Below are 26,053 nucleotides of genomic sequence, written 5' to 3' on the forward strand. Positions count from 1 at the left end.
CTTCAAGAAAAACGACAAAACAACGCTTAGGGTTGTGTGTAAAGGTAATGTACCTAATGTAAATGCAAGTGGGATAGGTAAGGGCAATAAATTCAATTGTTCTTGGTCAATGTAGACTTCACGGTCAAAAGATAGTGATTATTGGTATGTGAAAACTTTACTGGAAAAACATACTTGTGTTCAAACTAGAAAACTTAGGGCTTGCACTGCGAAGTATATATCTGCAGAAATCTTAGACATGGTCGAGTCTAACCCTACATTACCCCTTCGAAGCATTCAAGAGCAAGTTCAGAAGAGGCTTCAAGTTGGTGTGTCCATACACAAAGTACAGAGAGCAAAAGCAACAGCTACAAAGCAAGTGAGTGGTGACTACACAAAGCAATACGAGGTGTTAAGAGATTATCTTATGGAACTACAAGAAACTAATGTGGGTACAACTGTGAAGCTTGAGGTTGTTAATGAGCCTAACAGTACTAGAGAAACAAGGCAGTTTAAAAGGGTGTATATTTGCTTAGGGGCATTAAAGAAAGGGTTTAAAGCAGGCTTAAGAGATATTTTGGGACTAGATGGTGGTTTTATGAAAGGACCCTTTCCAGGCCAAGTACTCACAGCAGTTGGATTGGATTCAAACAACGACATATACCCACTTGCATATGCCATTGTTGAGACTGAAAATATGAGTAGCTGGAAGTGGTTTCTAGAATGCTTGGGAGATGACTTAGAGTTGTACTCAAATTCTAACTTTACTTTCATGAGTGATAGACAAAAGGTACTATTTTCTTCTTTTTGTATTACTAATAGTTTATTTGTATATGATTGTTGCAATGATTATGTGAAATAATCCTTTATAGGGACTCTTACCTGCTATTGCACAACTATACCCACAGGCTGAGCATCGATTCTGTCTAAGACATATTTATGAGAACATGAGGAAAAAGTGGAAAACAAAAGTGTATAAAGATCACTTATGGCAGTGTGCAATAGCAACCACAGTACCATAATTTGAACACTACATGAATGAACTTAACAAGTTTGATAAGGATTCTTTTGAGTGGTTGAAGAAAATCCCCCCTCACCATTGGGCCAGAAGCCACTTTTTAGGTTATATTCCCTAACTTAGGTGAAGCTTTACTAGTGCTCATTGTATATGGTTTAGTTCATATAATGTTCTTGTTTAATATAGGCAGAGCAGGATCAGATATATTGCTCAACAATTTATGTGAGGTTTTCAACAGTAAGCTTATTCATGGTAGGAATAAGCCCATCATAAGTAGTCTTGAGTACATCAGGCAGTACCTTATGAAGAGGATTTGCAATGTGAAGAAAGTGATGTCCAAAGCTCCAGGTCCACTCACTCCAACAGCATCAATGTTACTTGAGAGAAATAGGGAAGCTTCAGTCCAATATAGAGCTAGATGGAATGGGACTGCAAAGTATGAAGTTTATGGTCCTTGGCATGACCAGCATGTGGTTGACATGGCAAATATGTCATGTACATGTAGAAGGTGGGAATTGAATGGGATTCCATGCAGGCATGCCATAGCTACAATACATGAAATGACTAATAGTGGAGACAAAGTTGGGGAGCTTTACACTTATGTCAACAAAGTGTATTGGCTTCAAACATGGTATGAAGCTTACTCTTACACTGTGGACCCTATAAAGGGTAGAACCATGTGGCCAAAAAGTACCTGTCCATTTCAATTAACACCACCACCACATCACAATCAACCTGGGAGACCTAAGACCAAGAGAAAGAGAAGTGCGGATGAAAAATATGATAAACAAATGCAAAATCATGGTGCAGGTGAACCTGAAAAACTTACCAGAAAGTTTGTTAGTGTCGGGTGTGGGAAATGCAACAATAGGGGTCATAACTCAAGGACGTGCAAGGGTCAAGGTGGGAATGCAGGAAGCAATGAAGGAGGGAATGCAGGAAGCAGTCAAGGAGGGAATGCATGATGCAGTCAAGGTGGGAATGGAGGTAGCAGTCAATGCAGGAATTAGTGTATTTTGTTTAAAAACTTATCTTTTGGTTTAGCACAACTTTTGTGCATTTGGATGTAATGGTTTAAAACTAGTTTGTTGTAATGGTTTTATTTTGGTCTTTTAGCCCTTTTGGTCATGAAACTAATGTCAACCTTTTGTCATTGTTGAAGAATGATGTTTATGGTTTATACCAACTGTTGGTTGTCATGTTTATGGAACACATTTATGGTTGTAACAACAGTTTTCTGAAACAACAAATAAACATTAACATTAGGTGAGAACTGCAATACATTGTCATTATATCCTTGAAAAGGGTACAAATTTCTGAAGTTGTCCAAAATAACCCTAAACTAATATTACATTATCAAATACCAAAAACTACCACATTCCCTTGTTACAATTTCATAAGACAAAAAACACCCAAAATTACATGCAACTACAGGGGTCCCTAATTGCTTATTACTAAATGAAAAGCACCTAAACCACCACAAATAGTAACCAACTTGCAAACAAACACATCTTCAATCTTGCCACGTGATAGTTTACATTGTTGATATTCCTCAATAATCCGGGTATTATCAACATAGACCGTGCACACATGGGAGGATCAATCCATCCTAAGAATCGGCATCTGGAACCCTTCACATAAAAAAATAAACCCTAAACATGAGGGTGATTTTCCAAAATGAGGGTAAAATAGCAAAATCGAACACTTACCTTTTGAGGGCAGGAAAGAAACCTCCAACCAGGGTTTGCTGATGTCCAGGAGGTGCGAACCACCGCTTCCTTACCACAGAAACACATAACCATTTTAATTTTTGATCTCTAAGAAATTGTGAACACAGAGTAGGAAGAGTATGAAGCTCGTGAAGTTGAAGATGGAAGAGTGATGTAGCTCTGCTTTTATTTTGAATAAGGTTGCAAAAAAGGTCCTTGTAAGTGGAAAGACGAAAATACCCCGGTCTTTATTGCATGTAACAGAGTATATGGACGGAAGTTAATGGGAGGGACCAAAAACAACGGAAAAATCCAATTTTGGACCAGTGGTGTATCAAAGTATCGTTTTGGACCAAAGTCGCATAATTTTGCCAAACATAGGGACCATTTTTGCAATTTTGTCTATATGTTCTATAAACCACTCATCGTTTAATTAGTTCTTTTTAAACACACTTCATTATTTTTCGTCATCTTTTCATAAAAATCAATATTAATATACAAAAAGTAAATTTAAAAAAAAAAAACATACTTCATTTTCTTTGTTTTTTGAAAAGTTAAGGCCTATTTTTGATCAAAAAAATTTAATAAATATATTAAAATTCATATTTTTTTGTTACTCTTTAAACATATATTTATATTGGTGTAAAAAAAAATCATGTTACACCTTGTTCCACTATTGTTTAGCTTTTATTCACTAGGGCCAAAGATGAAGTTTTTGGGAAAAATTATGTGCCACAACGTGGAGCAAGGATGCCTATGGCGTGACATTGAATAAATGGCACACATGTTTTATTAAACCGTCGTGTCGTGGCTAAGAGTTGACACGATGTGGCAGCTGTTCTAGCCAAAGCCCATCATTCTTTTAGGATTCCCTTCATATTTAAACCTCTCTAAACCCATTTTAGGGTTCATTATCTGCCTCCAAGCCCTCTTTCACCTTAGAAAACCCTAGCCTCTATCCTTTGTTTGATTATTGAGCTTTTTGGACCTTTCTTAGCTTAAAGAAGAAGAGAAAAAAGGAGAAGAAGAAGAAGGTGCTCTATTATTAGTTAAGGAAGCAACACCATCAACATCTCTCATTGTGTCTGGACCTTCGTAAGTATCAAAGACTCAATGTAACATCCTAATGTGAGGTATTTCTAAATTAAATCCCTTTAATTCATTTATTTTTCATTTGGTCCCCAAGTTCAAGTATTGTATGCAAAAGGGCCTTAAGGGGTGTGACATCCCCATTTTCACGGCCATAAAAGACCGATTTTGTTTATGCTTTATAAAAATCAGAGTACTTCGTTGCATAAAAATGTTGCGGAATTTGTTCCCAGAAAAATACAATAAATACGTTATCAAAACATTTTCGAAGAAACATATTTTATTCATTTTAAAACATTTGGGATGTCATCGTCAATACAGGAACATAAGCATAAACGGAACTTACATTTATTTACACTAGTGTTCTACATCTCTTTAATCTCTTAGTGTAATGTCACTTCATATCGACACCTGTGATATAAATAAATTGAGTGGGTCAGGTTGGGAAACCTGGTGAGTACATAGGGCTTTCAACCCACAATAATATAATTATTATGTTTAACAATCAAACAATCAACCCAATTACCCATCCCCATTATCTTCTTTACTCTTAAGGATCTACCCTAAGAATCAGTTATTCCTCGTTCATTCATTCCTAAGGATTATCCTAAGGAATCGGCAAGAAATCCATCGTTGCCACGGTTTACACAACGGGTACTAAGTCTGCATAGTCGCCAGGGTTTAGGCATCAAGTCCGCATGATCACCAAGGTTTAGGAACCAAGTCTGCATGGTCACCAAGGTTTAGGCACCAAGTCTGCATGGTCACCAAGGTTTAGAGTACAGTGGGTGAACACGTCGTTCACAACATTTACAGGTTGCGAGCCTGCTAGTGTTCCACTGGACTGTCTAGAATAGTCCGTGGTTATCATCCATACTCTGTTGAATGACGGGGCCATCATTTGGGAAAAAGGCTTCTCACATCGTCCACCTCTCACCCTCACCCTGTGGTCTATAACACCTCTCAACTCATCATTCAACTCATATTCCATCTATTATATCTACCCATGTTTACCCCAACATTATCGTAGATATAAAATCCATATATAGTTTAAATCATTTAAAACATGTATAAAATCGTTCATTTAGCATAGACAACAAGTACTCAGATAATATGCACACATAGCACGTAATTTATATAAAATACTTCATATATATGTGTAAGATGAAAGTAACTATGCACTCACTTGAAAGGTGGTGACTCAGCACTCGGACAACGCTTCGATACTCTCAAAACAATTTTCCTTCGATAAAACCTAGTATTAATACCACTAGGGTTTAGTTTAACATCAACCGCCACTAATTAATAGTCTAGCTATTATTATTATTATTTAAGCGTTAAATAACACTCAATATAACTCATAATAATAGACTAAATAATTATTTTAAGGACCGAATAACATTACTATAATTATTTGAAAGCTATATTAAAAATTGTGTGAGCATAGCTCACTTACAGTGGATTTTAAAGAAAATCGGGCTTTTTTTGGAGCAGCGTTTTGAAACCAAAAGACTCTTTTTCTCGGGACTCCAGGAGCCTCGGGGCTTCCCTTGGGTGCTAGGGGGTTTTTCCTAGGGTTTATGGGGGTTAGAGCGGTAGTAAGAGAAAGTAGAGAGAGAAAGAGTTGAAGAAATGAGTGAAAAATTTGAGATCGTTCGCATCCTATTTATAGGGCCAAACTTCGGACCTACGTTGCGTGTACCACTCAACTACGTTGAGCGTAATTCGGATAAGGTTGCCAGGCGTGTTCTAGCTGGCTCGCACTTGGACAGGACCCGGATAAGGCTGAAGGTACGCACGGCGTACCGGACCTCATACGTGGGGCGTAATGCGAGGCTACGTGGCGTGATCCGAAGCGAAGCTTTGGTCAGCAAGCAACGGCTCAGATGCGGCCACGTCATCAACCTCTCGCAGATTTCGCAATTTTAGACTCCGACTTCTAAAAATCATATCTTTCACATACGAGCTCCGTTTTCGATGTTGTTTATATCCACGTGTAGGCGGGAACGTACTCTACAACTTTCGTTTAGACTCTGTCAGCTAATTTTGACTTTATTTTAAAAGTTACATTATTAACAGGCCAGGACAGGATTGGTCCGTTAAAAATTCATAACTTCTTCATCCGACGTCCGTTTTCGCCCATATTTTTCTCGTTACGCTACTCTTAACGATATCTTCGATTCTCGTTTAGGTCATGTTGGCTAAAAACCAATCGTTCTATTATTCGAATTTCGGGTTGTACACTGCTAATCCGAAACTTCGAAAAATCATAACTTCTTCATACGAAGTCAGATTTGGGCATTCTTTTATAGATGCTCTTGGTTTAACATATTCTACAACTTTTGTTTAGATCACTAAGGATAAATCTCGCTCTATTGTAAATTCACTATTTACGCTTCTCGGTGTCGTGTCGGTTCCGTCGCGAAACTTCGACGGATCATAACTTCTTCGTTATAACTCGGATTTCGGTGTTCTTTATATGTACGGAAACCTTGTGACATATTATACAACTTGGTTAAGATTATTTATTCTAAATAATCTGTTGTCGAAAAGTCATTTTCGACACTAATTTTTAGGGTATGTTGGGCGTACTTGCTAAATGTGGAAACCCTAATTTTTAGGGTATCGCTGGTATTTAAGCATATTTATGGCCTCATTTACATTCACTTTATCAGACTCCACCCTCTCATTCTTGTTGTAACTCTAGAACCTCCTTGTGAAGCCATTGCAAGCCTTAAAGTGTGTGTTTGTGTGCTTAGAAGAAGAAGGAAGGAAGTCAATCTCATCTTGAAGGAGTGAAGCACTTTAGATCTGGGAATTATTCTTCATTTGCAACCTTTATATAGTATAAAGCTTGTATCCTTGTCTTTCAATCATGTAGATCTAGAACTGGTTTTTTAAGTGGTATTTTTTGGTCCCAAATGTCTTATCTTGAGCATGGCATGTTCTGGACGATTTGAGTTGTCCTTTCAGCCCCTAGAAGGGGTCCTAAGCCAAAAAAAATGAAGTCCTAATGGTTAGTGTTGATTCATGCATCTTGTAGAAGGTCTTAATGGATTAAGACCTTGAGTTAGGCCCTTATTGGGCATGTAAAGTGATAAAGTTGGAAACTTTATGACTCTAAGTGTAGTTTAGCCACAGATCTGAAGTTAGGATGTAAGAGGTTAAGCCATTAAGCTTTGAATGAGGTTTTTAAGTTTTCGAGTGTATCCCACGCGTAAGAGGTCTGATGTGTTCAAATAGCTACACCTAATTTAAATTTTATAAACTAACTAACTTAACTACTAAAATGTACCTAGACAGTGTACCTAGTCGAATTATAGAATAGTTTGGGTAAGTTGGGTGTCGATCACAGGGAACGGTTTTAACTAATTAATTTACCTACTATTAAATTAACCTAATTTTTCTAGCAAAGTAGTGGGTTTTATCTAATTTTGCAAGTTTATATTAACCTAATTTCTTAACACAATTCAATCAACAAACAAAACGCTTCTGTTAGTTCGAATCCACTTTCCTTTGATGGTTTATAAATTAATTATGACTACTCTTGTTGGTTACCAATTAAAACATTATTAGCAATTTAATTCTAAATTTAATAATATCAATGAATTCATGTAGATCTATGTATGGTCACAAATAATTTAACACAGACTCAATTATTGAATAATATTGGAACTATGTAAGATTGGGTTGACAAACACAAATTATGGTCATAATATGAGTTCTCTAGCACAAACTAATTTAATAATGCAATTCCTTATTAAGATTGGTTCGATCTTAGCTCTAATAATCTAAGGTTTATTAACCTACTATTGTTCAAATTCATGTTGAATAATGGTCACTAACTACACAGAATAAGAAGTTTAAGAAATCTAATTATCAAATCAAGCATCCTAGGTATACCAATCAAACACAAGACATAACCAACAAGCAAAGTCTAGATTAAAAAAATAAAACCATGAGTTCCAACTTCATTTAGCTAACAAAAGCAGCTAGATTTAGTTGTACATTCTAAGACATAAACACAAACAATCTATAGTCAAAAACATATTAAGAGTACCAAACTAATATCGAATTATGACTTCTTCCTCCTTGGTGTTAAAACCACTTTCCAGACCTTCTTTCTCTTTGGTTTTTGACTTCTAGAACTTCTCTAAACCAATTAAACTCTCAAATTCCTAGGGATCAATGGTATATATAGTTTTTGGATTTTACCCGTTTCACTTTGTGAGCTTTGAAGGCTCACCTTGTGAATCCAGTAGATATCTATATTCAACACGGATTCCTGGTCCGCAGTGTTTATCTTGTAGAAGGCCTAACTCACGCCGTGAATCGTTTAATACTCACCTCGTGAGCACGTATTTTTATGAATTTCTTGTCTTTCAAGCCTTTAATGTGACAACCCGAAAATTTCTAGCTTACATTCTTCATTTTTATCAAAGTTAAACTCGTTTTTGCTATGTTCTAGCACTGTTTGGAGTCAAATAGAGTGTTTAAAGCCTAGTATAAGCAGGGTCGGAATCATGGGATAAGTATTGTGGATGTATCGCCTTGCATTTGAGCCAATCACACCAACACAAGGTGTGTACGGCCGCACACAAGAGTGTGCAGCCACACACCCATCCCAACCGCACACTCACCCTATATATATATATATATATATATATATATATATATATATATATATATATAACACTTAACCATTTGGAACACTTTCTACACTTCCACAAAGCTAGGACCCGAAAATCCTCTCAAGTATCATCCAAATCTCCTTGAGGATCTTCATAAAAGGTAACATCCTACACCAAGGACACCAAGAACACTAGGTGTACGACCGCACACACCATGTATGGCCGCACACCCAACTGCACACACCATGTATGGCCGCACACTCACATATGGTGTGTATTTTGATTATAAACTCCTTTGTGAATCCATATACCCCCTTCATACAATCATATATGGTTGTAACACTTCAATATAAGTGTTTACTAGTCCCTAAGGTGGTCCTAATTCAAAAATTAGTTGCTTTAAACACTAATTATATTCATATATGTATCATTATATGTTAAATAGGATCCACGTGTGTGTTCAAGCCTTCACTTGACACCTATCATCCTATACAATCTGTTCATCCAAACCAGTCACTACAGCTGAGTTCATACCCCTTAATCAATGGTTTAAATATTTTTAAATACTTTTATAGGGGGGGGGGAATACAAGTAAAGTTATGATAGTTATTATCTCAATCACATGTGATTCATAACTATCAACAAGTGAATCTCTTACTTTCAAACTGTTTTACTTCAAACTGTCTTAAAAAACTCTTTTACATATCAAATGCTTTTACGAAACTTCTTTTTTACTTTTATATTGTCGATTGCATACCGAGATATGTATAGTTATATAAGTAATGTTTGAAGGACTTAGGAAGGCTAACCCGCCTTATTTCCTTTTCCCCGTTGGGATGTGGTCTGGTAGGATATCGGGTATCCGTCCGAAGGTCGTTTAACTATTAGTTATAAATCATGTGTACATATATAGTCATAAAGGTTCTTCCAGTCAATTCAATACCCTGGGTAGCAGGGGTATACTCCCATGTTCATACGCACAAGTTATATTACTAGTAAACTACAATAGGCGTAGTTTAGGGTTTTACTAATACTAATACTAGAACAATGAATCATACAAAGAGGCAGTTCATACATAAGTCATAACTTATAGTAATGAGAAACAAACATAATACATAGTGATGAGAAACAAACATAATACATAGTGATGAGAAACAAACATACATGCTAGACAGAGAAAGAACACACAATACGGCTAGCACATACATTACATATACATTACATTCAGTTATGTGAGCCATTAAACGGGTCATGGAACTACCTGGCATGACCATTTTTGTATCCAGAACCTCCTTAATTGTGGAGCGTATGATTTTGCATATAGATCTATACTAGATTGACTATCCTACACCTTGCAGCTCGCTATAGTGGGACTTGCAAGTCTACGGGTGCCAAATGTCATTTCTTGCGGCATCTTACATCGTCGTTTTACTATTGAGTTGGTAGTAGGGTAGAGGCCGATCACATGGTACTTTAAATAACAATTGGTTTAAGGTAGTTAGTACAGCAGTAGTTACTTAATACAACACTACAGTACTATAATATTTTTCCCTTTACATTCACTTCGTGAACATTCACACGATGCACGGTGCAAGGTTTTTGAGAAGATGGAGCTTGTTCAAGACTCCTATTTTATTTTGATGTACTTTTTGGTGTCTATATAACTTGACAGAACACACTTGTATGAAATTATATTATTAATGCAATGGATGATGTTGTTGCTTGTTTAATACTTTGCATTGTTGTGATATTATACATTACGTCCTCCACCCCCGAACGATTCCGCCGTTCAGGTTTTGGGGTGTGACAGATTGGTATCAGAGCATTGTTTATAGTGAATTGAGTGTATCAACCCATAAAAGATATATGAACTATAAACACAAGCGAGATTAAATTACTCTGATAAAGAGTTTATACTTTTAAATAATAAAATATTTAACCAAGTATACATACCTACACTCATACTAAAATCAGTGTCACTAGGACAGAACGAAAGTATTACGATTGTTGGACAGCACAAGTAGACTTAGAGACATATGGTCAACCCTGGGAATATGTAGCCTGATCAACTACATTATCCGAGGGGTGACTAGCATGTGCCTAAGGATGGTTGTGAGGTTGCAACAAGTCTAAAAACTTACCAACACTACCACAATAAGAACCTTAGAACATAACATTAAACTTAAAATACTATAGGAGTATTTTGTGTTACTATAATTACTTATCTGAGAACTAAAGGTCTTTATTAGTATGCTTTAGACAAGTATTGGTGTACTGATAAAGATCCCCTTATAATTATCTATTTAGTTCGTCTATTAATTAACTTCTTACCCCAATTCTCGCGTAGATAACATGACTGGACTCCATCCCCACGGCAACCAGTACCTTCCGAACGAAGTCATTGCTGGATGGTTTGGAGAAGAACCTGAGAATGATCATCCAATCCCTTTGGATGATCACCATGTTGAAGACCTTTCAGATGATGATAACCCCGAACCCAAAGTTGAGAACCTACCCCCGGTAGCTCCCATTCCAAATCCTGACCCTCGTCTGGCTTTTCATGGCCCGACACCTCCTTGGGTCGAATGTTTGGAAGCATGGAGCGAAGATCAAAATCAACCTACGCCGTTTGATGGAGACCGAAGCTTCTACAATGTAAATGAAGGGAGCACAGAAGACAGAGTTCTACCAATCCTGATCCGTAGAGTTGCCCGAAACGAAATTTAGGGCAGGACCGCTCTACATCGTATCGCAGAAGTTGACACCAATGGAGGAATGCATATCCTTCACACCAACCACCTTGAACATGCCTGAGAGAGATCTGAGAGAGACCACGAAACCTTGCTACAAGCACTAGCTGAAACCCGAGCTAAAGTCATAAAGCTCCGAGTACGTCAGAGGGTATACGAAAGATACCTGGTTGATATGGAACATCAACTAGCTGAACTAAGGGTTCACTATAAGGGTGACCGTCACCAGTAGGAGATACTTTACTTCCTTCCTTTGTTTTTAAGAACCATGTTCATATCTATGTTCTATGTAGCACTTATCTATGTGATTACCTTGTACTGTAAGTACTTTAGTTAGGTCTTTATGCTGTCAAAGACTTCTCTACTCCAGATGTGATGTAAGACCTACTACAAGGTCATTTTCCCGAATTTATTACATCTTAAACATCGATGATATTGACAGTCGACTAACTTCTGAGTTATTCTCTGTTCAAATACTTTTATCATGCCTTCATTTGAGTATATCTGAAATTTGCTTTAGTCAATTCTTTGGACTATAGTAATTTAACTCCGGGATCATCTTCAAGCCTCTTTTAAAGGATTGGATCATATTATCTTCCAACCATTAGTACCTCGGCTTGAACGAAAAACGTCTTGAGACCATTCTACGAACTTACTTCTACTCTTTCTAGGACTGCATCATAGAGATGTAGGTCAAACCTGCGTGAACATAATTTAATTCCGTACTAGGACTACATCATAGGGATGTAGATCAAACTTTTGAGAACATACTCTTACACTTTACTTAAGCGATCGAAGTACATTTAGGGCCAACCAAAACCGCTCACAAAATCCTTATCTTTTGTGTTACAGAACCATGTCGTCATCCGGAAACAATCAGCCGAGCAACGAAACCCCTATCCCCCATATCGATGCCGCTACATTACAAGCTCCAGTAGCAGCTGCTGTGACAACTTTCCTTACACACATCAACTTCAGCAACACAAACAAGATTGACAAAGGAGTCGAGAGTTCCGATTGTAGTACCAATCCGGGAAGTCAACAAATGACACCAGTTGCAGACTTGCAAAGCCGTAAGACCGAAAAGAGGAGACGATATCGCCAAGCCAGAAGTGAGCGAAAGCGATTCCAAAGACTTGCCATGCAACAACAACAAGTGGCAACTCCTGCCCCTTCAGCACTGGAACAACCCATTCCTCCAGTCCCTGGCATCGGGACCAACCCTACACACAAAAGTAGTGATAAAGTTGGACTCTTTAAAAGGAAATTTTCGAAGTGGAGTAACGAGGAAGGCACTCGTGTCCACGTAACTCTGAGTAAACACCTCACTCCCACCACCAATGCCAGTACTAGCCAGTCATGCCACCAATGCAATGAGATAGTGCACTTCAAGAAGGATTGTCCTATAACAAAGAACTCCGGCGCAGACGGCAGAATTCTGAGGATCACTGCCGTAGGGGAGACTACTTCGAACCCACGCAAAAGAAATTAAGTTGTTTCATTATTACAGACTTATAAACCGTTTTAAATTTGTGCAACTCAAGTCTTACCGTTTGCGGGATCCCATCAGTTAAGGGACCCCCGTGCTGCGTATACTTGTCTTTTGTAGTATACCTTGTCCGAAGCAATAGTCTTGTAGTAAGTCTAAGGTACTGTAACTTTGTTGATGGTTGCACGGTTGTGTTTTTTCTGTAACACCTTATGTTCAAATCTAATATCTTTAGTTCCCATATGATTCTGACGTTATCATACAACTAGATTCAATTTGATCCATACAATACCAGCTCCTTACGTACATCTCTTTCTCCGAAATCGCCTTTCCGGTGAAGCCGTCATACCAGGTCACCGAAGTACTCATGCATGGAGTACCTCATGCTTCTTAGCCCTTCCGAAGAAATCCCAACAAACCTCCCTGAAGTACCACCCGTACAGTACGTCAAGTTCAATCCAAGGATCCATACGGTTGATCTATCGTTGAAGAATGTATACATAGGGGTGGCATATAATCAAGGTTCTACAGGTTTAGAATTGATGATTCCACTTTAACTTCTTTTCCTCATTGGAAATCATTATCTCTGCCTCGCATGGATGAGTTGGTTGAGCAAACGCAAGAAACAAATTACTTTTCAGAAATGGACCTGAGATCCGAATATCACCAGTTTCGAGCATTAGAGAAGGATGTCCCAAAGACGACCTTCCAAACTCGATACGGACACTACGAGTCCATAGTGATACCTCTCGGATAGGACCAATACACCCATAGTACTCATCAATTTAATGGATAGAGTACGCCATTCTTACTTGGATCAATTCGTCATTCTCCTTGTAAATGACTTACTTATCTACCCTCGTAGTAAGAAGGAAATCATAAAGAGCACCTACAACAAACCATGGAACCAATACGATCAGAGGAGCGTTACACAAAGTCCTCTAAATATGATTTTTGGAATTGAAAAGTCAAAATTTCCTAAGACACACTATTAGTGATGTGGAAATTCTTGAGGACCCTTACAATTTATCAAAACCGTTGAGAATTTGTCAGCACCGAAGACGCCGTCGGGAATTCATCAAGTTTCAGGTCTTGAAGACTTACTATCGTAGTCCATTCAGAACTCCTCGCAAATGTCAGAAACCCTTACGACTTTTACCTAGCAAGAGGTGGTCCCTGACAGGAAAGATAAGCAAGAAAAAGAAACCTTGGAATTCCAAGTGAGAGACCAAATTCTTTAGGGAGGCTCACTCTGGGAATGGCTTGATACGCTTTGAAAAGTGTGGAAAGCTAAATCCAAGGTACATTGGGCCTTTCGAGATTCTCGCAAGAATCGGCCCTATAGCTTACAAACTTAACTTACCGCGTGAACTCAGTAACGTACATTCTACTTTCCACATATCGAAATTGAGAAAGTGTCTGTACGACGAGACTCTTGTAATACCACTTGACGAGATCGAGATCAACGAGAGCCTTAACTTTGTGGAAGAACCAGTAGAGATCATGGACCGAGAGGTCAAGAAAACGAAACAAAGCCGTATCCCGATAGTGAAGGTTCGCTGGAACGCCAAGCGAGGACCTGAATTCACTTGAGAGTGAGAGGATCAGTTGAAACCGAAATATCCTCATATTTTTGCTTAGTTATTTGTAATACCTTAGTTGATTAAACTCTAATTTCGGGACGAAATTCCCTCTAACGGGGGGATGATGTGACAACCCAAAAATTTCTAGCTTACATTCTTCATTTTTATCAAAGTTAAACTCGTTTTTGGTATGTTCTAGCACTGTTTGGAGTCAAATAGAGTGTTTAAAGCCTAGTATAAGCACGGTCGGAGTCATGGGATAAGTATTGTGGATGTATCGCCTTGCATTTGAGCCAATCACACCAAAACAAGGTGTCTGTGGCCGCACACAAGAGTGTGCGGCCACACACCCATCCCAACCGCACACTCACCCTATATATATAGAACACTTAACCATTTGGAACACTTTCTACACTTCCACAAAGCTAGGACCCGAAAATCCTCTCAAATATCATCCAAATCTCCTTGAGGATCTTCATAAAAGGTAACATCCTACACAAAGAACACCAAGAACACTAGGTGTACAGCCGCACACACCATGTATGGCCACACACCCAACCGCACACACACATATGGTGTGTATTTTGACTATACACTCCTTTGTGAAGCCATATACCCCCTTCATACAATCATATATGGTTGTAACACTTCAATATAAGTGTTTACTAGTCCCTAAGGTGGTCCCAATTCAAAAATTAGTTGCTTTAAACACTAATTATATTCATATATGTATCATTATATGTTACATAGGATCTGCATGTGTTTTCAAGCCTTCACTTGACACCTATCATCCTATACAATCTGTTCATCCAAACCACTCACTACAGGTGAGTTCATACCCCTTAATCAATGGTTTAAATATTTTTAAATACTTTTATGGGGGGGGGGGGGGGGAATACAAGTAAAGTTATGATACTTATTATCTCAATCACATGTGATTCATAACTATCAACAAGTGAATCTCTTACTTTCAAACTATTTTACTTCAAATTGTCTTAAAAAACTCTTTTACATATCAAATGCTTTTACGAAACTTCTTTTTTACTTTTATATTGTCGATTGCATGCCGAGATATGTATAGTTATATAAGTAATGTTTGAAGGACTTAGGAAGGCTAACCCGCCTTATTTCCTTTTCCCCGTTGGGATGTGGTCTGGTAGGATATCGGGTATCCGTCCGAAGGTCGTTTAACTATTAGTTATAAATCATGTGTACATATATAGTCATAAAGGTTCTTCCATTCAATTCGATACCCTGGGTAGCAGGGGTATACTCCCATGTTCATACGTACAAGTTATATTACTAGTAAACTACAATAGGTGTAGTTTAGGATTTTACTAATACTAATACTAGAACAATGAATCATACAAAGAGGTAGTTCATACATGAGTCATAACTTATAGTGATGAGAAACAAACATAATACATAGTGATGAGAAACAAACATAATACATAGTGATAAGAAACAAACATACAGGCTAGACAGAGAAAGAACACACAATACAGCTAGCGCATACATTACATATACATTACATTCAGTTATGTGAGCCATTAAACGTGTCATGGCACCACCTGCCATGACCGTTTTTGTATCTAGAATCTCCTTAATTGGGGAGCGTATGAGTTTGCGTATAGATCTATACTGGATTGACTAGCCTACACCTTGCTGCTCGCTATAGTGGGACTTGCAAGTCTACGGGTGCCAAATGTCATTTCTTGTGGAATCTTACATTGTCGTTTTACTATTGAGTCGGTAGCAGGGTACAGGATGATCACATGCTACTTTAAATGGCAATTGGTTTAAGGTAGTTAGTACAACAGTAGTTACTTAATACAACACTACAGTATTATAATATTTTTCCCTTTACATTTACTTCGTGAACATTCACACGATGCACGGTAATGTAAAAACTATATTTTTGGTTAATGATAGTCGGATTTGGGAAATTACACACTCTTACAAGAGACACACACAGTTACTAGTTGCCTTGGTAGAAGGCTACTCTTAGTAAGAAACATAGGGTTTTCTAGGATAGTTCAAACAAATACAAACTTTACAAAACTTATACATTACATCTTACAAACATCTTACAAATGCTTTCATATAAACCCAGACACTAATATACTTTTGATCTCACCAGCTTTAAAGCTGATACTCGCTTTCAAAATAACTTGTATTCTCAAGTCACCAGTAGATTGGTACCGGTGCCAGGTTTTTGAGAAGATGGAGCTTGTTCAAGACTCCTATTTTATTTTGATGTACTTTTTGGTGTCTATATAACTTGACAGAACACACTTGTATGAAATTATATTATTAATGCAATGGATGATGTTGTTGCTTGTTTACTACTTTGCATTTATGTGATATTATACATGACGTCCTCCACCCCCGAACGATTCCACCGTTCAGGTTTTTGGGTGTGACATTTAACCTCCAAAGTTCCATTCTTTAATGCTTTTAGTCCCTTTTCTTCAAAACGCCTTCTTTTTTATAGCAAAATATAATTTACCCTTGTAAGTACCATTATTCCATGAAAATAACCAAAAATATATATAAAATGTATTTAAATATTGCCCAAAAGTATGTATAATATGGCAATATCAAATACCCCATACTTATTCTTTGGTTGCCCTCAAGCAAATTTGATTATTTTTAAATATAAACCCTTATCACTAACATCACATAGAATAATCGATTTCAATTTTAGCTATTATACCAAGACCTCAATGCGCATATTTGTGTCTAAAATCCTAACAACCTCCCAATCCTAAATACTCACCATCCTTATAAACCTTCACCCCTTAGCTTATACGACATTTATTTTTGCAACCCTCCAAATCAATCCTTAGAAATCTTTGTTAACCTCAAGGTAATTTTTGTAAAGCTACCCTATAATACATAATCTAGAAATGACAACTTTTGATACCACCATGGAGCTCTTGAATTTTTCACTTTCTTTAATATTTCATCTTTGATTTCTTTGAATTCACCACCTTTTCGTGTGATTTTCGGTATCTTCAATTTTTTTGAATTTCTTCAGAATTTTTTATCTTTGATCTTCATACTTTATACTTTGATTGCTCTAAAAATTCTTCAACTTTTTACTTTTTGGTAATTGCTCTCTATTGTTTTTTACATGTATACTCACTCTTTTCACTCAAAAGCCTAGATGCTTAAGTAGGGGTGCTTAACTTCAACCTTTATTGGTTAAGGTATTAGTCTAAGTGCAATGACTACATAAGCTCTCCTGGATAGATCTCAGGTTTAGGCTGCAAAACATATTATGCCATATAAACTACTATATTACCTTTTTATAACTCATGACTTTTCACTAGGAATGGAAAGTCACAAATATACTATAACATATGTTGGCTCGATTAAACATTTGAGCTCTCATCGAATCATCACATATAATACTAGCAACTTAAGTTTAAATTATCATTACTAGATTAATTATTAGATTATTATTCCAAATATATGAAAAATTTTATAATTTCCTAGCAATTTACTTTTCGACCCCCTACCCCACACTTATTACATACAATGCCCTCATTATATGCATAAAATAAATTAAAAGCAATAAAATAGAGAAAAAGGAACAGATTCCCCTGGGATAGCAGTGGCGAGATCGAAATCCAAATGTGTGGAAAAAATATGCATCTTGAATACGGACTCTTCTAAAATAGAACTTGGATCTTCAACTCATGAGATATGCAAATATGCCGACAAAAAGTATGAATCGAGTCTTCAATCTTCAACAGTTATGGTGTATAGAAAATCTCCAAAGCATAAAAACAATGTGGGAAAACATACGCTACATTGTATGGTTGATAAAATGAGCCATAATTATCCTCATAATAATTCCAAAAAGAGGGTGGTGAACCACATAATGAATATGCAACAATGATCTTCATTTTTTTGAAAAATATAGTTTCACGCTGTGAGGGTATAAAATTCACAAGGTGAAATAGGGGTGAAGCGGATTTTGGAAAATCATCATTTACTATGTTACGAGGTAAAAAAGACATATTCATGCCGTGAAAACTGGAATCCTAGAAATAAATTTCCTCCAACTCTTCTTTTAATTCTTGCACTCAACCCTATATCTTAATGGATTAAGACTCTTCTAACCTTATTATTTTGGACTCTTTTCTTTAACTCTATCTTCTCTCTTGACTCACCCCCACACTTATTTTAAATTGTGGGTCTCGACTCTCGACTTTAAACACTCTCGGCTAAACATATACGCACTTATATCTCGACATTCCGTTCTCGCGATTCCTAGCAAATCTGAATAATACCAAAGGAAGAGAAAAAATAACATAATATCTTAATTGTTTTATAATCCCAAAACACACCAAAACATACAAAAAAAACTAAAAATAAACTAAAATAAATGAAACGATCAATCATCGTCTTCATCCTCGTTCACTCCGCTTGTTCCAGCCCCGTCTCCTCTCGGCATCCAAAGCTCTTCCCATATCGGGATATATCGGCATTGAGGTGGCACAGTGGGTAGTATCACCACATTCAAATTATAGAACATGGTTTCAAGAATTTGGGTATTATAATTCACCCCACCGCGTAGATTATCCAAATAAGAACCCGCCCAGCTTTGCAACGGGTCGGTGGGTATGCCTCCCTCAAATTGATGTGTGGCTTGCTGCACTCTTCCCATGTCTCCCCGGGTTCTTAGGTTCCATCTCCTGGGCCTTGGTTGTTGCTTGGGCTCCTCGATTGGTTGTTCATCACCCTCATGATTGTTGTTCGGCATCCTCCAATGCGTCCCATAATTGACCGCAAAGCTCATGTTCTCAAGGTTTCCCATAGAAAACTCATTCCCTTGTCTACACATAAGTGTCCATGTAATCGCGGGAATAAGCACGCCATAAGACTTCGAAAAATAGGTGACAAAGTGGCCACCACAAGTTGGGCTTCCAAGTCGGGAGCTCACTGCATATTCCGCTAAATAGCAGGCCAAAAAGTAAGGAAGATTGCAACAAAACCCCGTATGTAGAATGGACCACAAGAAAAATAAATTGATCTTGGTGATCTTATCTCCATTTCTTTTATGGTGGATGGAAAATATAATCAGCCTGTGAATCAAACGGTGACGGGGTGATTTGACGTTTCTTCCTGATGACACACCGGAATTTAAAACACCAAAAGAAATATGGCTCCAAATTCATGCCCCGACATTCCCCCAGAATAAGTACGGGTAGCCTCCCGTAAGAACATAGCTAACTCGGTGGTCATGGCCTCGTGTGCCTTGTATAAACCCATCCTCCATGAAAATTCTATCAAGCTACACTTCCTATATTCCCCACCTAAACGAAAGACTAATGCTTGTGGGAAGTTATGGTCTTGGACATTTTCGTGAAACGCCAAAGTATAAAAGAAATCAACACATAACTCCTTGTATACTCTTTCTTGGATGCCGAATAAATACTCCATCCCACGCATGTAAACGAATACCCGCTCCCCATAAAGGTTTTTGTAAGAAATGGGTTTAGCCTTTCAACAAGTCTGACCTCCCGAAGCCTTTGCCAATTGATTGTTGGGGCTACAACAAATTCCCTATTATGTAACCAGCATAATCTATTATTGTATCGTTTGAGCACGTCCCTAGATATATTTGTCGGGAATACGTAAAACGGGTGCAAGTTAGTAATCCCTCTTTGTTCATCTTGAACCTCGCGTCCAGGTGCCATTTCTTTTCTGCAAAAGAATAACCAAGAAGCAAAACCAACAACAAAAGCTATTAGATAATAAACATAATCGATTTTTTTCCTAGAAATCAGGATTCACCTCGTGAGTCTTGTGAAGTCACGACGTGAGTTCGTATTCCACAGTAAGCAGAGTCCATCATGAAATCGGGACTAAATCGTGTTGTGGTTTACTAATAGGTCATTTCTAAGAACATTTAAACACCATGCAACCAAGGAATCATATATTTAGGGCCATAATTTCGATACTCAACATATAACAGACCCTAACCTCCAAATCAAAGCATTTAATCAAAATAAAACCTTAAAAATAGAAGTTGTTTACCTTAAATGGGAGATTACGTACGCAAAAATGTTTTTTGTAGTGGACTATGGCCGAAATCAGGTGGGGGGGGGGGGGGGCAAAGACTACTTCACTTCGTGATTTTGATAAAGTATGTGGGTCAAAGGGGTTTCTAATTCTTTAAGCAGTGGTCCCGTGAGTTTCAGAATTCACGCTGTGAACCTGTTATGGTTCACGAGGTGAATAAGTCTGGACTAAAATTTTGGGCTAATTTAATTGTAAAACAGTTGGGCCATAACAAAAATAGAATCATGAGTAGCCCAATCCGGAAACCCATCTTTTTTAATTTATTTTACCACTTAAATTTAAATTACGCCCACAATTAAATAAATTGATTGGATGATTAGATGATCAAATATCCTAAAAACTAAATATGAAAAAACTAAACAAAAGGCATAAATGAAAAAGAAAATTCAAACCGAGCTCGGGTTGCCTCCTGAAAAGCGCTTCTTTTTCTTGGAGTCGTGAGTCGAACTCTGTGCTGCCTCATGTTGAAGTATCCGGAGCGCCCACCTCCAATTGAATTTTTTTGATCCTTCCACTTCCTTTTGTATGCTTGGACTCGTCGAATGTATGATTTTTTAGAATTTTCTTTTTTAGCTTTTACTTCATTCACACCGACCTTTCTTTTGGTCCTTTTATTTTCTTGCAATTTATTGTCTACTTTTTCCTCTTCCTTTAGCTCTACAGGATCCATCTTTTCATCCATATTCACGCTCTTTTCTTCGGAAGTAACCTCGTCCTCATCCTCGTTACTCGATAATTTGTCAGTTTCCTTTCTTACCAAAGAAGTTGGATTTGTGTAGGCAATTACTTCAACTAAAAATGGAATGGATGCTCTCGGTTTCGTGCGTTTGACTTGTTGAATTGTCTTTAGTTCTTCTTCCATTAGCTTCTCCAATTCTTGAAGTTCATCTTCTTCATCAATATTGAAAACCTCACCTTAAACATCACTCCGTTGGAAACCATCTTTTACTCCAAAAGTTTCCTTTTCATCTCCAACTGTCAAAGTGATCTTGGACTCGTGAATATCAACCAAGGCACCAACAATATTTAGTAAAGGGCGACCAAGAATAATTGGAACATCGGCATCTTCTTTCATGTCCATAACCACAAAATCAATTAGAAAAACAAATTTCCCATTTTTTACTAAGATGTCTTCTACAATGCCCCTGGGTTGTGTCACTGAATGGTTGGCCATGTGAATGGTCATTTTTGTAGCCTTCAATTTCGGATTATTGAGCTTTTTATAAGATGATAAAGGCATCAAATTTATGCTTGCCCGAGAATCAGCTAAAGCATATGCCTTCAAATGATTACCAAATTCACACGGAAGAGTGAGGCATCCAGGATCTCCCATCTTCTTCGATAACTCTCCCAATACAACTTTTGAACTTTGTTCACTAAGAACCACCTTGGAATTTTTCTTCAATTGTTGGCGAGTATCTATTAAGTCTCGTATGAATTTTGCATATTCGGGAACCTTAGATAACGACTCAATAAAAGGAGTATTTATTGGAATACCCTTCACTTGCTTTATAGACTCTAAATGCTCCCGTTCCAGTGGATTAATATTAGCTCGAGATGGAAATGGTAAAGGAGGACGATAAGCCGAAACAATTGCTGAATTTTTCTGTTTAGACTGGACCCACGTCATGAGCATAGAAGGCTTACTTCGTGAGTTTGGTATTTCAGCAAAAATTTTATTTTTGATTTTTGACTTTTTCGGCTTTGGTTCGGATGGTTTTGGCTCCTCTTCTAGTGCTTCTACGAACTCAGAAATTTCCTTTTCTTAAGTCTCAATCATCATGACATGGGATTGGGTTTCGTTCGCCAAAGTTGTTAGTTGACCAAGTTGAGCTTCGAGATTGTGGATCGATGCTTTATGATTTCTTAATAGGGCTTGATAGTCAATCAACATAGCTTGTTGATCCTTCATCATCTTCATTTGATCTTTCAGTATTACATCAATATCATCATGCCTTTTCTCAAAAGCTTCCATAAAATGAACTAGCATGTTCTCCAAGTCAACTTTCTTCTCAACTGGTGGTTGCTCTTTTTGGTAGAAGCCTCAGCCTATCTGTCTATATTTTTCTGCCATTTTCTTCTTGTATTCATCATGTGGCAACCACTCCTTCTTTGGTTTTCTACAGTCTTCATCAAATTTATCCCCACTAGAGTAGCAAACTTGGGCTTTTTTATACCCATTATCATCTAAGTGGTAATCTTTGGTCAAGTGTGGACCATTGCAACTTTCACTTCCAACTGTAATAGCATGTATTTTCTGGTCCATCTTTGTCATTCTCCTGTCCATAGTATCAAGTATGGCTAGTACAACAACCCCGTCTGCAGAATTTCCACCCTCGATTCCTTTAACTCCTTTATTTCTTGGATTGTGGTACTCACAAGAATGCTATACAAATTCTTCAACTAACTCCTTGACTTCCCCCAGATTTTTCTTAGTTAGTGGTCCTTGAGAAACAAGGCGTTGCCTTGTCATGACATTAACACCATTATAAAATATAGACACTTCTTGTTGTATATTGAGGTCATTTTGAGGAAAATTTATTAACAATCCTTTATAGCGTTCCCATGCTTCAGAAAGTGACTCACCCAAATTTGGTCAAAATGGGCTATTGCCTTCTTGAGTTTAGCTATCTTGGAAGGTGGGAAAAATTGTTCAAAAAACTGCTCGCACATTTGGGCCCAAGTAGTGATTGCACCACGTGGTAGTGCCTTTAGCCAGTCTTTTGCAGCTCCTTTAAAAGTGACTGGTAGCATCCTCAACAAGACTGTCTCTTTAGGAACATTTGGGACATTAAAATAGTCTGCTATGTCATTAACTTCATCTAAATGCTTATAAACATCCTCATGATACTTTCCAGAATATGGTACATCCTTAAGTGTAGTAAGGATGTGTCCATTCAGCTCAAATGTGTGGCAGTTGCAGGAATTGCAGGTTGTACTAGGCCAGGGCCAGCATCATCTCTAATTCGCTTTTTATAAGCTCCCATAGACATATCCGCAATATCCGTCATCTTGTTATTAGGCTCGTCTTCGTTGTCACTTCTATGTAATGCAAATTTAGGTTGGGATTCGTACTCGAATTCTTGTAGGTTAGATCTTTGATCAAAGTCTTCAACCTTTCTCATATCCTTTGAAGATGTGCTCGATTCTCCTGTTTTCTTTCCTGACTTCTTTCCAAAGACTGATTTGAGATATTTGTAAGGCGACTTCTTTGGCGTTTGGTTCACTCCCGCGTTCTGATACGTCTTCTTGTGAAGGGCCGACTCTAGATCTTCAAGTGGTGGCACCAAAGGTGTGTTGGAACCTCTGGTCATGGACTACTACAAAATAAACAAAAATAAAGATGTAAAAATGAAATAAAACAAAAAAAAATAAAGAAAACAGAAAATAATTGGATTCACATCGTGAGCCCTACGTGCTCACGTCTTGAGTTCAGTTCTAAAAAAAAACTAAGCTGAAAAATAACTTTTTGCAGGTTTTACTCCAAAAAAAGATCAATTAACCTAAAGCAAATAAATCAACAATCAAATAAGTCGATCCCCGAAAACGGCGCCAAAAACTTGATGTGTGCAAATATCTGCACCTAATTTAAATTTTATAACCTAACTAAAATGCACCTAGACATTGTACCTAGTCGAATTATAGAATAGTTTGGGTAAGTCAGGTTTCGATCACAGGGAACGGTTTTAACAAATTAATTTACCTATTATTAAATTAACATAATTTTTCTAGCAAAGTAGTGGGTTTTATCTAATTTTGCAAGTTTATATGAACTTAATTTCTTAACACAATTCAATCAATAAACAAAACACTTCTGTTAGTTCGAACCCACTTTCCCTCGATGGTTTATAAATTAATTATGAATACTCCTGTTGGTTACCAATTAAAACATTATTAGCAATTCAGTTCTAAATTTACTAATATCAATAATTCATGTAGATATATGTATGGTCTCACATTATTTAACACGAAATCAATTATTGAATAATAATGGAGCTATGTAAGATTGGGTTGACAAACACAAATTATGGTCATAATATGAGTTCTCTAGCACAGCCTGATTTAATAATTCAAATCCTTAACTAAGATTGGTTCGATCTTAGCTCTAATAATCTAATTTTTATTAAATTACTATGTGTTCAAATTGATGTAGAATAATGGTCACTAACTATACATAATAGGAAGTTTAAGCAATCTAATTATCAAATCAAGCATGCAAGGTGTACCAATCAAACACAAGACATAACCAACAAGCAAAGTCTATATTAATAAAATAAAACCATGAGTTTCTACTTCATCTAGCTAACATAAGCAGTTAGATTTAGCTTGACATTCTAGCAAATAAATGCAAACAATCTATAGTCAAAAACATATTAAGAGTATTAAACTAATATTGAATTATGACTTCTTCCTCGTTGGTGTTAAATCCACTCTCCAAGCCTTCTTTCTCTGTGATTTTCGACTTCTGGAACTTCTCTAAGCCAAATAACCTCTCAAATTCCTAGGGATCAATGATATATATAGTTTTTGGATTTTTCCCGATTCACGTCGTGAGCTTTGAAGGCTCACCTCATGAATCCAGTAGATATTTGTATTCAACACGGATTCCTGATCCACGGTGTTTATCTTCTAGAAGGCCTAACTCACACCATGAATCATTTAATACTCACCTCATGAGTACATATTTTCTGAATTTCTTGTCTTTGAAGCCTTTAACCTCCAAATTTCCATTCTTTAACGCTTTTAGTCCCTTTTCTTCAAAATGCCTTCTTTTTTACTTTAAAATATTATTTAGCCTTATAAGTACCATTATTCCATGAAAATAACTAAAACAATATATAAAATGTATTCAAATATTGCCCAAAAGTATGTATAAATATGGCAATATCAAGGTCAACCACTCTGATGGTGGTCAACCTACGAGGCCTCATGTACCCTCAACATACCTCAGGAGTACGACCCATGTATGCACCCTGAGTTGACTCAGTCGAGTTGACTTGGGTGGGTTGACTCAGTTGAAAAAGTTTGTTTGACTAGTTAACTTTGACAAAGTTTGAACTTGAGGATATTTTTGGTATTTTGATGGAAATTGGTCATTTGGTGGGAATAGGTATCAGTTAGAGAGCTGAGATTCAGAGTTGGGACCTTATCAGTTTCTATTTAGTTTGCAAGGTGAGTTTTCCTCATGGTATTTGCAGGTCGAAGGCACCAATGTCGATCCTTTGGATTTGATGTCCTGTTATGCATGCTATTGTGTTGTAGTAATATGTTAGATCAGAATCCTAATATATAGTGTGTTGCTATGCTTAGTGATCAGTTGATCTGTCTATTGTCTGTTGGCTGACTATATATTTATCTATTATGTATATGTGCAAATATTTGGTTGATGGTTGAGGCTTTACTACTTTGTGCATGAACCAATAGACCGGGGGCATTCCAACAGTATGGTTAAGTGGGCCCAAGGGCATTTCATCTTGAGGATGACAGAACCTGTTGTGTATTGGCATTCCAACTCGATGGTTGAGGGGCCTGGGGTATTTCAACCCGATGGTTGACTGGACCCATAGTGTCTTCGCATTCCAACCCAATGGTTGAGGGGCTTGGGGTACTCTAACCCGATGGTTGATTGGACCCAACATGCTATTATTGTATATATGTTATTTTGGTTATGTTTGGGACTTTGGGGGAACTCACTAAGCGTTGGATTAC

The 26,053-nt window shown here is 37.3% G+C and overlaps 2 protein-coding genes and 1 non-coding gene across 3 annotated transcripts; 2 read left to right on the forward strand and 1 right to left on the reverse strand.

Moving 5' to 3' along the window:
- Nucleotides 1-238: 238 nt before the first annotated feature.
- On the forward strand, nucleotides 239-1,962 carry LOC145016330 (uncharacterized). Its single transcript, XM_078974683.1, has 3 exons — nucleotides 239-769; nucleotides 852-975; nucleotides 1,184-1,962. Exons 1-3 carry the CDS (start codon nucleotides 239-241, stop codon nucleotides 1,960-1,962), a joined length of 1,434 nt encoding a protein of 477 aa, XP_078830809.1.
- Nucleotides 1,963-21,260: 19,298 nt separating this feature from the next.
- On the reverse strand, nucleotides 21,261-21,974 carry LOC145016332 (uncharacterized). The gene has a single exon (XM_078974684.1). The coding sequence runs from the start codon at nucleotides 21,972-21,974 to the stop codon at nucleotides 21,261-21,263; it is 714 nt and encodes a 237-aa protein (XP_078830810.1).
- An 889-nt stretch (nucleotides 21,975-22,863) lies between these two features.
- LOC145019115 (small nucleolar RNA R71) lies at nucleotides 22,864-22,969 on the forward strand. The gene has a single exon (XR_013667433.1). It is a non-coding gene; the product is annotated as a small nucleolar RNA R71 (small nucleolar RNA).
- The last annotated feature ends 3,084 nt before the right edge of the window (nucleotides 22,970-26,053 follow it).

The sequence above is a fragment of the Lactuca saligna genome, chromosome 9, assembly GCF_052625555.1.
Source record: "Lactuca saligna cultivar CGN05327 chromosome 9, ASM5262555v1, whole genome shotgun sequence".
Classification (NCBI taxonomy): domain Eukaryota; kingdom Viridiplantae; phylum Streptophyta; class Magnoliopsida; order Asterales; family Asteraceae; genus Lactuca; species Lactuca saligna.

Coding starts and splice junctions, on each gene's coding strand:
- LOC145016330 (XM_078974683.1), top strand. CDS start 239: ATGGTCGAGTCTAACCCTACATTACCCCTTCGAAGCATTCAAGAGCAA. Junction 770..851: donor TCATGAGTGATAGACAAAAG/GTACTATTTTCT, acceptor AATCCTTTATAG/GGACTCTTACCTGCTATTGC. Junction 976..1,183: donor TAAAGATCACTTATGGCAGT/GTGCAATAGCAA, acceptor TGTTTAATATAG/GCAGAGCAGGATCAGATATA.
- LOC145016332 (XM_078974684.1), bottom strand. CDS start 21,974: ATGACGTGGGTCCAGTCTAAACAGAAAAATTCAGCAATTGTTTCGGCT.